The sequence below is a fragment of the Opisthocomus hoazin genome, chromosome 5 (assembly GCF_030867145.1).
Source record: "Opisthocomus hoazin isolate bOpiHoa1 chromosome 5, bOpiHoa1.hap1, whole genome shotgun sequence".
NCBI classification, from domain to species: domain Eukaryota; kingdom Metazoa; phylum Chordata; class Aves; order Opisthocomiformes; family Opisthocomidae; genus Opisthocomus; species Opisthocomus hoazin.
Genome location: NC_134418.1, coordinates 28,171,217 through 28,184,118, shown reverse-complemented (window position 1 = coordinate 28,184,118; position 12,902 = coordinate 28,171,217). Strand labels below are relative to the sequence as shown.

At 42.5% G+C, this 12,902-nt stretch overlaps 1 protein-coding gene across 6 annotated transcripts in view; it reads right to left on the bottom strand.

Annotated features, from left to right (window-relative positions):
• Window positions 1-12,902, bottom strand: part of LIMCH1 (LIM and calponin homology domains 1) — a 180,252-nt gene that overhangs the window by 103,795 nt on the left and 63,555 nt on the right. For all 6 annotated transcript variants that reach the window (XM_075420754.1, XM_075420752.1, XM_075420756.1 and 3 more), the window contains exon 2: window positions 9,132-9,202. In XM_075420754.1, coding sequence (XP_075276869.1) covers window positions 9,132-9,202 — 71 coding nt within the window. The remainder of the gene's footprint in view (window positions 1-9,131; window positions 9,203-12,902) is intronic.

Sequence of the window (12,902 nt, the reverse complement as noted above, 5' to 3'; positions counted from 1 at the left end):
ACTTGCTTCTCTGAGTACCTCCCAGCTCCTGCTGACCCTGCCTGAAAATAACTCTTTCATCCAAGAAAACCGTCCTTTTCCCTGTGCAGCAAAAATCATCAGGGCTCTAGTATATTCATCCTCACAAGGGCATCAAGGGCAGACACACTGCTCGCTCCTAATCTAAGAGTCAGACCCAGTCTTGCCCCAAACTACCACCAGCTGCAAGCCCAAGTTTTCCCAAGCACAAATTTAGTTCAGGTTTTTGCACAGCTGTGTTCTTCAAACAGAGAAAAACCTCAAGTGGATGTGCATCTTCTAAAAAACAAAGCAAAACCTTTATATCACTGTGTACCACATTCTGCTATGCCAAGGTTGGTGAGCTACTGTATAAATGGTCAGAGAGTGGAAGTGTCGAAGTTGAAACAGAAGTGTTGTTTGGAATTTTTGTGGGACTTTTTTTTTTTTTAATAGATATTGGTACTATTTTTCATACTCCTGCATCTAGCAAAACAGATGATAATGGGACAACTCCTACTAAGCAGTCCTGAGAGATAACAAAACAGGACAATTTTAAATCTTCCCTTATCTTCTCCTTTTTCCTTCCCCTCCAGTAAGGTACTGCTAATTTTAGGTCTGACACCATGCGGTGAGGGAATAGTGGTTGAAACAAACCATAAACAATGTCCTTTAATACTCTTTTCAAAAGGAGAATGTAGGTACATTCCCCAAGCTTGACCTCTTTGGTAGCTGGGGTTTGGTGACCATCAGACATTTTGGACATGACTGGCAAAACAAGTTTAGGAAGGATTTTTAAAACCTCAGCTTTCAGCCAACTTGTTTCTCACAGAAATCATTCTGGAGCATTAACAGCTACTTACGCAAGAGGTTAAATGACATGGGGAGGAAAAAAAGAAAGAACAGAAATAAAAAGACTGTAATACTTCTCCTATTGAGGCTTTCTGGTACCTGGTAAGACCAGTGTTTCTCTGACATGACCAGAAGGAAGATATGATAAAGGAACTCAAGGAACTTTTTAACAGTAAAAGGAGCAAAGACATCACAAAAAGAAATACAGATAAAATAGTTCTTAAAAGAATTCAAACAAAATATGATGACGGCAAAAAACCCAACAATTCTACCAAACACCCAAAAGAAAATAACCCAGAACAGGATAAAACCAAGCCTCTTTTGGCTCCATCCACAAAATGTGAGTCTCTACCACACACCTGACCCATTCTCCAGACCCCCCAGGCTCTCAGCTGGGATTTCTGCCCACCACCCCTGGCATTTATGCACCTGTCCTGAGTCAGGACAATCCTTTGCTCTTCGCTTCTCCAAGTCCTCCTGCCACTCTCAGTCCAACGTCCACACGCCCAGCCTCCCCTTCCCCTGTGCCAGGTGCTGGCTCGGACTCTGCCATAGTCAGCTGTTAGATGAAGCAGTGCAAGACAGCACACAGAAGCTAAAACCTTAGAGCTGCCTTACCTTATGGAAACGACAGGGCATGAAGGAAGCGGAAAGCTGCTCCATCCCCACTCTTATAGGGAGAAGCTAGGTCATTTCCTTCCCCCGATAAAAACCAGCTCTGATGGGTATGGGAAGAATCAATCGCTCTATTCAGTGCTGTCCCCAGGGCTTGCCATTCCAGGAGATAAGGTATCTCCACAGCAGGACAGACAAGCTGAAATCTGTACTAGCCACTGTGTGACTAACCTATTAGACCTTCCTGGGGTTGTTTATCACCAGCTAAGAATTTGAAAAACCTCTGCCAGGAAGAGAAGGCGTTTCAGGCAACAGCTGATAAAAGATCGAATGAAAAGCACCAAGACAACTGCCCAAGAAATTCTTGCAAGAAAGCGTCAGTTAAGAAAATATTCAGAGGATGGCTGCCAAAACCCAGCCTCCAAAAAGACCTTGTTTCTGAGAGGAAATTGAAGAGAAGTACTTTCAGAGAATAAGCTTCAGAAATGGAAAAAAAGAAAGGTTGAAGTGATGTGTGTTCACAGATCAATCCAGGCTGGAGGGACAGGTATCCAACAGAGCTCTTTGCTCAAATAACAGATCATATTCCTAAAAAGAAAAGCTGACTAATGACCTGATCTTAAAGTAAAAGGGCATTTCACATTTGAGAGTTCGGGAAATTCTATCCCCAGTAAACCTTCACGGAGATATTTCTCTTTTTCAATTAGGTTTTACAGATGTACATTCTAACAAGCAGCCTTTCAGCACTGGATAATTAGTAGCTCAGACAGCTTCAGTATTCACGTGTTTTAAACTCATGCTCTAGTGACAGCTCCAAAATGCCCCAAAATAGTTGAAAAGGAGAGAATAATCCACTATTAGTCTTAAACATGAACAAAACACATTGAAACAGCAGATAATGAAAAGTCAAAATATTTTGTTGTAAAGGAAGTGGTAAAGAAGTTTCAAAATATAGAGATGTTCTTGAGGTCACAAAAATATTTTTGGGAAAACATTCTTGAGTGATTGCTAATGATGCCCCTGACATTATTTGTTTAGGATCAGAGGAACAAGGTGCTTTTTTAACAAGCAGGACAGAACTGACTTTGTGCTATAAAGGGCTCACAGTCCAGTCTGATAAGTATAAGGTGAATAAAGAACTACGCAAATGTGTAGGATTGAGAAAACAGGTATGCCAAACACAGGACAGCATGCGTCTTGCTCTGCCAAAGACTAAAAATATGAACAAGATAGAGGCCTTGCAAAACAGCTCAAGAAAGGCAACGGGGAAGCTTGCGTAAATACCTTCACAAGCTATTTATACAGAACCTACCACCACAACGACTGACATGAAGAGCGTTCCATGCACGTATAGGTTTAGAATTCACACATAGATTCACACTGAGTAGCAATGGCCATGGATAACTGCCCAAAGTACGTATCCAATATAATTTCTCAAACTCTCAGAAAGCTGAAACCTCTCACAGAATTACTTTACTTTGCACTTGAGCAACACTCTGTTTGAATGGGTCAGTGTTCCACAGTCTCTTGCCCTGTCAATTACCAAGCTCCACTAAAAAAAACTCTACTACTTAGTCTGCTGAGATGCATATTTTTTTTTTAGCAGAAATACAAAGACAGGCCATTCTGGGTGTACTCAAGCATGCCCCTCAATGGCTATTCTCCTCTTCTGTTGCACACAGCTGAGCATTACGGTTTATGTTACCTTTGACCCATCACCTAACCTGTACTAATAAATAGCTCTTCTTTATAACACGGCAATAAAACTTAAAGATTAAAAACTCTGGATTCATATAAAACTGTTTCAAATGTCCTCACATGAACCTAAATCTTAATGCTTAATGAGCCTTGGGGCCCGTCTCTCTAAACTGGAGACATGCCAAATCCACGATGCTGATAATGTTTTGGCTTTACAATGCAGAGCCTGAAAACCGCAGGAGAACACCAATCCCTTCTCACCTCAAGGCACGGGTCACATTCAGAACTTCAAGTCCGCTATGAAACTCAAATACCTTCTTAGTTTCCAGGAATAGGAAATTCAAGCAAAAGCCTAATTAAGCGTAGGGGCTGGGCACCCACTAACTTCTCCAGTGAGGTATCTGGCAAGGCAAGAGTCTCTGCACTGTACACTACACAGCCAAGTGCTGAACTGATGCCAGGCCTGTACCACTGACAGACAAGTAGAATAACATATCTGCAAAACCCTACAATCTACAAAGATGACCGAGCATTTGTTTTCCCCTGCCAAGTCTCCGTAAATGGCACGGCAATTTTACATAAGTGATATTAACTTGTAAGAACAACTTGTTTTTTACACAGCCAAACAACTGGAAACACCATGTATGCAGTGAAGGCTGCTCTCCATACCTAACGGTACCACTGACTCAGAAGACAAAGTTTTACTATTCCATAGCATTGCACTTGCACTGATCTGGCACATATTCTGCCCTGGCTGAAAACAGCATTCATATCAGCCCAAAGCTTGGTCAGATGCGCTATAACCATGATGCAAGCCCAAAGAAACTCTGCTCTCTTAGAAAATGCAGCTCATTCATCACCAGTGACATGAAGAACACGATCTAAGGAGATTTCTTGTTTATAGGAGAAAATTCCACTCATGACAGAGTAAATGATAAATGCCATTAAGTAATTCTTGATCACAATCACTTTCCGCTCGCTCAGATTTATAGCCACACTTCACTTTATCTTTAAATACTATTAAAATAATCTATGTGCATGACTAACTTCTCACTTTTTTTTTTAATATAAAAGTAAAACCTAAAAACTTTCTCATACTTTTTAAGAGAATATATTCCAAATACACACAGCTGAAGGGAACTGCCTTTCCTAGATACTGTTGTACTCGAGAAAAAGAGTAAAACTTTTTCCTTAATTCAGTGTACATACCCAATTTTACCAAGATTACTTAAAAGCAATAAAATACCTTTGTATCTGCTCTCTCAAAAAATAAAGAAAAAGTTACAGTGTCAAAGAATCGTGGTTTCAAATAATAAGCATAGTTTCTGCACATCTTACTAAGCTACATAACATCATGTGCTAATATACAACACAAGTGTCTCTAAGAAACAAAAAAAAGTTGGGGAAAATGCTCATAAGTTGATATCCAAAATTGTATACGCAAGTGAAGTGACCTACAGTTATTCCTCTTTCACTTTTATATGTTTCTGCTTTGGCTTCCCAAGGTGTGCAGTTAAATATTCGTTACAACTTTCTTGCTTGAGAAAAATCAAAGATTTATTATGCCTCCATTTACTGCTATAAATTGATTTACGTGTGTACATAAAACAGACACGCAGCTAACCTGTTCTACATACAGAACCCGAGGCATTACCCACAATCATGACTCTGCTGGCCTCCACTGCAAAGCCAAATCATTTCTGCTGATATCTAAATCTGGATTTGGTTTGAGTTCATTGTTTAAGGTCCTTTGCCCAGGATCCACATCCCAGCCATTGTTGTTAGTCTTCTTTATGGTTTGGTCCTATTCCTGACATTAGACTCTCATTACCACTAATACAAAATTTAAGGATGGCTGGACTCCTAGTACTGCCTGATTCCAGAGAAAGCCTGAGAGAAAATATGATCACAACTGCATGTCAGAAATGCTTACAGATGTTGGATATTTATCACTCTTAGACAGTCACATCAAAGCAAGTAATTAACTTGGATTTTCCAAGTCTTACATCCCCACAGAGACCTCTCCAACTGCTGGATGCCCAATGTGAAAGAAGGAATCCTGCAGTAGCAGAGCTGGGCAAGGAGAAAAGAAAGGAACTGCTCACCTTCAAAACACAATTGCAAGAATATTAGAGCAGTAACAATTGGGTAAGGTTGCAGGAAGACTTCTGCATTTTTGTCTTTATGTAGTAACTACTAAAATTATTAGTAGCAATTGGTGCATGGTTAGAAATAAAAGTGACTTCAGCATCCTTATCTGCAGTTTCAGAAAAGCAACAGGACCACCTAAATCAGCGGGGCAGGTGGATGGAGGCAACATACGCTTTTCTTTTGCAATCAACCTTCATTCAAATGTCTGAATCTGTAAAACAGGAACACCTAAGCATTGCAACAACCAGATCTAATTTATTCCTGATTAATCCTCTAGCTTCTTATGATATCTGGGTCAAACCTAAATGTTAAAGCTATGTAACAAGAAAAAAAAAAAAGGGACACACGCTGGAGCGAAAATTGGGGATTTCTAGGGATATTTCCTGCTACTGGTGTTGTATCCCTGCCTCATACAGCTTTCCACCATGTCCCCAGGAGGGCACATTTGCCCACCCATGCAGAAGCGTAGCCAGGAAACTCCTCAGTCTTTGCCTGCGAGAATTTGATACACAAAGCAAGAACAGAGCAAGAATCCCCTCCGCCTAGCTATGATGTCCCTTGCTGAAATCACCATCTGCGCTGATGTCAGACAGCCATGCTAAAAACGCCTGAAATCATTTCAGAAAGACAGAAGTCGTAGTCACGGGCTTCTCTGCACAGCTGGGTCAACAGTCAGAGCCATCACTGTCAGCGCAGCTGCACAAGCGGGCTTTCAAGCACCCAGAAAGAACGAAGGGCTTGTGTCCCTCTCACCCATCAGCTTGCCACTTTAGGGAGCCTGCATTGCTTAAACACGCCCCGCAGCTCCCAGGCGGAGTGCGGCGAGCGATGACAGTGCCGTCGGGAGGCCAGGTGGAGATGGCAGCTGCAGCGCGACCGCCACCACCACGACGAGCCAGGCAGGCAAGAGGCTTGTGGGTGCCTGTGGCCAGCACACCAGCGCAGGGCCGTTCCGCTGGCCAGGCTGGTGGGCCACAACACAGCCCTCCCAAGAGTCCCCGTGTCTGGCATCGCACCATTGTATTTATTGAAATACATGGATAGTTACTAGACATGAAGGAATCATTTATAATCAGTGTAGTCATGTCTGCCTGAGTTTGCAGCACGCGTAGGCCATAGATATCAGGATCAACTGGAGGGAGGCCTGGCATTACTGTGCCTAAAGCTCCAACAATCCTGCTCTAGACAGAGATAAAAGATTTCCCCTGTGCCCTTCTGCACATGGCTTGTCTGACTGTTTGGGGAATGGACTCCGGCGCAGTGGCTAGCCCCCATCCCCTCCCTTCTGCAAAATGCCTGCAAACTCAGAGGGCAGCTCGAGACATGTTTGGGAGACCCAGGGCATGCTGGCTGTGTCACCATTCCTGACATCAGTTTCCAGTCCTGTAGCTGCTGGGATCCCTCAGGACCCGAGATTGCTTTCAGTCCTCATCGCGAAATACAAGACGCAAGGAAAACACTGAAACAGCCACGTGCAAGTGAGCACCACTCCATGCTCACGTGGCCATCACCCACACAAGTGTCTGACTACGAGTTGCCCGTTAATGACAGCAGCAGCGAGTACTGTCCTGTGGAGACAAACTGAGGCAAATTTATTTTCTCCCTAAAGCTTCAGCAAATCAGATAAATCAGATCAAAGGCAATGAATTCTTCCATCTTCAGAAACCTAAGACAGCTATAACTTCTTTCTTGCCTTCAGTAGCTTATCAGAGACTTTGAGATCAGATTGTCATCTACTTGTTGAGCTCAGCTGTGATGAAAGTACAACAGATTGGAAAGAGGTTGAGATAGAGCTTAAATACCACTAGATTTTGTTCATGAGGTACCTAGGTAGGTCTCCGATAAACCAGAAAACTCCTGTCTACAGAGACAATATTGCCTGTGGCTGTTTCACTAGCACTTCTCCACTGAGCAAGAGATAAAAAATTAACTATCAGTGCTTCACTTGCCAAAATCTGTACTTTTTGAAGATTCATTAAGAGCTCTCAATGTTACACCTCAAATTTCTGCTGAGTTCTTTATTTTACAGTGGACATGGAGCCAGTGAGGAGCACACTTTGATTGTTGGCCTCATAATGTGTTCATCATCAGAAAGCTGAAATTGCAGGCCAGATCGGTAGCTCTCTGGTTAATGCTCTGTAGCCTATGGGGTTTTACCCACTAGCCACAGGTGCCAGGAGTGGGATGCAGTACAAACATCACAGCCTCTCAGATTTGAGGTGGAGGAGACAGATCCCTTCAGATCGCTTTGCACTGATCCATAGGTGGAAAACAAAGACAAGCAATTTGCCCAGCATCACAGAGCAATTTAGTAGTATAACCAAGTGGTGTCCCTTGATGTGCTTATTACTGGAGCTCACAGCCTCTTAAGAAACACATATTTACGCGTTTCATTAGCAAAACATTAGTTAGTTGAGCTGTACATCTTAGAGATTTACAGCATTTAAATCAGACTACTTCTGCTTACTTGCAGATAAGATTACAATCTAATCTTGAAACACACATCCCTTATTTTTCTTGCAACACAATTCAACCTTAAAGAGCACTGCGAAGTGATTCAGCACACAGTACTTCCCTTGAATGCACAGAGGAGAGAGGTCTTGTGCAAGAGGCAACCCTTAAATACAAAGAGGTAAACTACATGCTCCTCCACAGTTACACTATTTTTGATCAACAATAACAACTACTTCCCTCCTCCCAAAGCCACTCCTCAGCAAAGGCATGCAACTACAATCAAACCAGACCGTATCATTTCCTTTATGTTTTTTTCCCCTTTAACAGCTAAAGTTCAAGCTGTCTGACTAACGACACCAGCGAGAAGTACAACAGTATTTACACGAGCAGGTTCCAAAGCTATCGCAAGCTACCTAGAGCTGAGTTACAGGATATTAGCTCAACACTACTGCTGCAAACAGTTTCCAAGTTCCAATACCTTTCAGAGTATAAAACTTCAATAGCTGCAATGGGCCAGCTAAACATCTCAGGAGATCTCATTTATGACTTTCAGCGTGCATTCAATTCTGCACAGGCTTCATCCTTCTGGTATGCTCAGACAGCTTTTTACCAACATTAGTGACAACTCTGCATGCCCAGAGAAAGAAACCGGTCCATACAGGTGATTCAGATCCCGAACTCCTGACATCCTGCATGGGATTTTCAAAGAACTGTGGGCATTAGGACACACTTCCAATTCCTCTTAAAAGCCACGAGCTTTGTCATCTAAGCCCACAACGTGCTTTTGGAAGACTCTGCCTTAAAACTAGCTATTAAACCCAGAAAGAAACATGCAAAAGCTGACTTGTGTCTCTTGTCCAAAAATTACAAAACACTTCATTCAAATACACCTTCAGGTAAAATTTAGAGGATGCCTAACCTTTCCAGAAACTATAAAAGCAGCTGAGTATTGATGGCATTCAGATGGCTAACTCTTGACAGTGCTCGGACCTGGAGTTGGTCCAAAACACCTCACTGTAGCAGAGACATTCAAAGGCAGGTGTGGAACACCATTTGCCAGTCCATGGTTAACATCTTTAAATCAAAGGAAACCAAAAAGCAAACATCGTTTTTACTTCACATAACTCAACTGAGGAGCTCGGGTGGAGTGAGGGAAGCACTTTGCAAAACCTGTTTTGTTTAAGCCACATTTTAATCCTCACCTTAACAATAGCTTTGGCACCGAAATGATGCGGCAGTGAAATACCAGCGTGAACAATGTCAGAACTCGCAAAAGGAAACCAACAATTGGACATATTCACTAAAGTTCATTTCAGTTTTAGTCAACATTGTATTCAAGGCTCAGAACTGTAAGTGTTACTTACTCACACAGAAGAATGCCGTTTTCTAATCCAGAACGAAAATCCTTCTCACCAAAACTTCTGCCTGTCACTTGCTGCAAAAGAGTAAGGGGAAACAGAAGAGTGACATCTGTTAGAAGGTGTGCTTTACAAGAGCAATTCGTAACACTCAGTTAAAGCATCTGCTGCATAGGAAACATCTGAGCTTCACAGGCCTTGCCAAAGGACTACGTTGCGTACATCAACCAGTTTCCTTCTTCCCATTTCATTGAGCTGCTTAACACATAGAAAAAAATATTTGCTCTTGCCAGTGCAACTACAGAGCTGTTTTCTAGAAGTAAACACCAGAAATGACAAACCAAAAACTACAATGTAATCTTCAGAATACTTTAAAAATTTTGTTCTATAGTGTTTTGAATTTTAAAACTATCATATTTAGACAAACTATGTATTTTTACTGCACTTTTGGCACCATGTTAAAAATCCTGTACCAGGCTTCAGCTTTTAGCCTCTAACCTATCGCCTTCATAGAACACACAAAGGCAAAAGAAGCACTTGCATGCGTTACAGCCCTTCAGGCACATGCCACAATACTCCTGCTCATATTAAATGATATTTCACATCATAAAGTCAGCTGTGAGAGTGAATACAAACTCAGTGGAAGCTAAAGGTTTAGGCACGTACTCACAGGCCTGCCAGGGATGCTCAGACCAGGAGGTGTATTCTGCATCACAAGCTCTTAAACCAGTCTGTGCTGCTTCGGGCTGGACCATCTAGGAACTGTCTAGGAATCCCAACCTTGCCTGAGGGTGCTGAATGCTACAAGCACGACTGAACCCCCGTCTATGACTCACGACCATGTTGACAATGGCTTGCCATTCATCCTCAAATCATTCTTGACAGACTACATGTTCAGTTAGAAGTAAAGAATACTTTCTACTACCCCCACCAAATATATAAAAATAGTTGCTGTGTTTAGAGAGTGCTGAACAGAAACAAAACAAAGCAAAAAAAGTCCGCCTAGTCTTTAATTGTCCTCCAGGAGGTCTCCTCCTCACCCAGCCAAAACATTTACCGGATGCTTATAGAGTTCCATGGCTCACATCCAACCTTTCAGCAAGACCCTTGCTCTGGGCGTTGCTTCCACCACAGAGAATAGTGACTTGGGGACACATCTGTCCTTACACCCCCATCTTCTCCTTGCTGGTCCATTCAGATACAGGGCCCTTCCCCTCCCAGTTTCCTGTCATAAAGACAGCAATTTATAAAAACTGTCAAGTTTGGCACTTTCCCACGGGCTTAGCGAACGCACCAGCTTCACAAATGCTGGTTGTAGCTACGCACAGTCTTAGACAGAGAACACCACATAACTGCAGTGCAAATGAAAAGCCTAAAACCTAATCCCCCATTTAGTTATAAACATATTTGTTTTTTTTCAATTGTGAAGGAACTTCTCCCAGCAAACTGCTGTGACAGTGTGCAAACTTTAACCCCCCATACTCTGAAAAGTGCATCATAAAGACATCAGTTGACAAGCGTATTTTATGCAAATGCATAAAGCAGAACAAGGTAGTGTGCTGCTCTCATCTCTCAGAAGAAACCAGACACAATTTGCCAGTAGCAAGTGACCTCTGATCATTTAAACTATCTCTAATCATAGTAAATCATCTCTCATCTTGATCTGCTTGGACAGAGGGAAATCATGACAATAAAACCATTCGCATTTGGGATGAACGATAGATGGAGCACATCGAAACTGACTTCTATTTAATCCTTAGAATAAAGTACAGTACAGAGATGAGTAGGAGCTATTTCATAAAAGCCTGACTTGTAGTTTTCTTTTCATCCATGCAGGAAAAAAATAAAATAAAATATAGTAGTCTTATTTCACTCCTCAACATCAAACGTTCCAGCTATGGAAGCCAATGTTTTTATGTGTTTGTTGAACACCCTCACTCAGCAGGGAGCAGTACTGAAACTGTTAACACAAGTCTGGGAAGAATATACCTGCCAAAAGCTGTCACCCGAGCACCGCTGTCATTACTGCTGATGTAGGAAGGCTCCATACATAACTTCTGGCCGCACAAATAAAATTTGTGAAATGCAAATGCACAGCTGGAACAACAATTCATCCAGCAAGAGGTACAACAAAAACTGAAAGAGGTGAGGAAAGATGGGAAGGTCCAGGAACAGTGCAAGTCTGTTTGAAAAGGAACTGGAAGTAAATGAGGCATAGAAAGGTTTATGTCTATTCTAGATGATCCAGCTGCAGAGGGGAAACATTCATCAGCTACAAGCCTCCCAATTTAGCCAATTAAAATGTAGTAACAGTTCAACAGAGAAAGGCTAGAAACTAAAAATAAGCATGAAGATCACATTGTAAATGACAAAGATAACCCGAAAGGGGACTGAGAGGAGCAAGAAGCTGGGTCCACCTTTTCCAGAGGAAATCAGACCTCAGTTTCTTGGCGTAGGCACACACGTACAATGCATGTGTGCACACACACAGACCCTGCTGTCTGCGGGAGGTCACTTGGGGCCATGCCCTCGGGACCAGCTACCTCAGGCCAGCCTCCTACTGGTGTCCGAGAGCCTTTGCTCGGCGCACCGGCAGCGGCAGAAGCAAGGATTTAAAGCGACTTCAAGCCAAAGGATCGGCGCTCCCGCATTCGCAAAGAGAGTCCCGCGCATACTAAGTGCGTACTACAGTTTGCCCAAACCCCTGTAAAAAGGAAAGCACGTGCACTAGCCGTGGCATCACAAAACCACTGCGTGCGGCACAGGACTGTGTTCATGCTGTTAATCTGGGCACTGGTCTGTCCCTACTTGCTTATCTTCTCCCACCTCTGGAAGCAGCCTCCAGCCTGACTGCGGGATGAGACCCCCAGGTCACAGGTACGGACTGGCACGCTTGGATGATCCGGGAGGCACCGGGACACACGGAAGAGCTCCCTGTTGGCTTGTATTTGTAAATCCCTGCAGTGCAGGTGTACAAAGCTAGAATGAAGCACTTTAAAGGCAAAACACCAGCTGCATCCTGCTAATGATTACTAAAAAACACCCCTGCCACTTCTTTACTAAGTTCTGTAAAGCTGAGAGGAAAAGAGCTGCCTTTCCATATCATATTGTAACTTAAAAAAATAGAGAACAGAAATGAAAAACAATGTAATTTATTGTCGTGCTTCATTTCTGTGAGGAGGAGTTGGTTTTATTCATCATCTGGATGATATTTTATTCTCTGCAAAAAGCTGCAAGTGTCTTCAACAAGGGCAATTATTTGACTGCTGGACGTATTTCTCAGTTTCCCTGATGCTTAACAACCAAGAAAACAAACCCAAAATGAATGATAAAAGTTTTTCCAAAAGGAATATTAGGAGACAAAACCACAGCACACTGACTCTCTATCACAAGCTTATGGCAACAACTTTAATATGTATTTACACACAGGAACACTTCTTATATACAGTATTGCTGCTGCTTAACTCCTTTGTTCTTTGCAGTTACGCATGCCACTAAATTTATGTCATCAAGGATGGCTGTCATCCAGCCACTAACCAGTGCCATATTACACAACTCTATTTTCACCAAGCTTCACTTCACACTGTTTTCCTTGCATTTCGTATTGCTGCTGGTGCTTCCTCAGATGGAGCTTGCAAAGCCTCTGGTGTCAAAACAGCTTAAGGGCATGAAAAAGAAGAGGTGATAAATTAGCGAGCAGATGCTGGCCTCAGGTGAAATTTATCTGGGCCAACAAGATCTAAGTAGTTGAATAAACACTACATCATCAGGGACAAC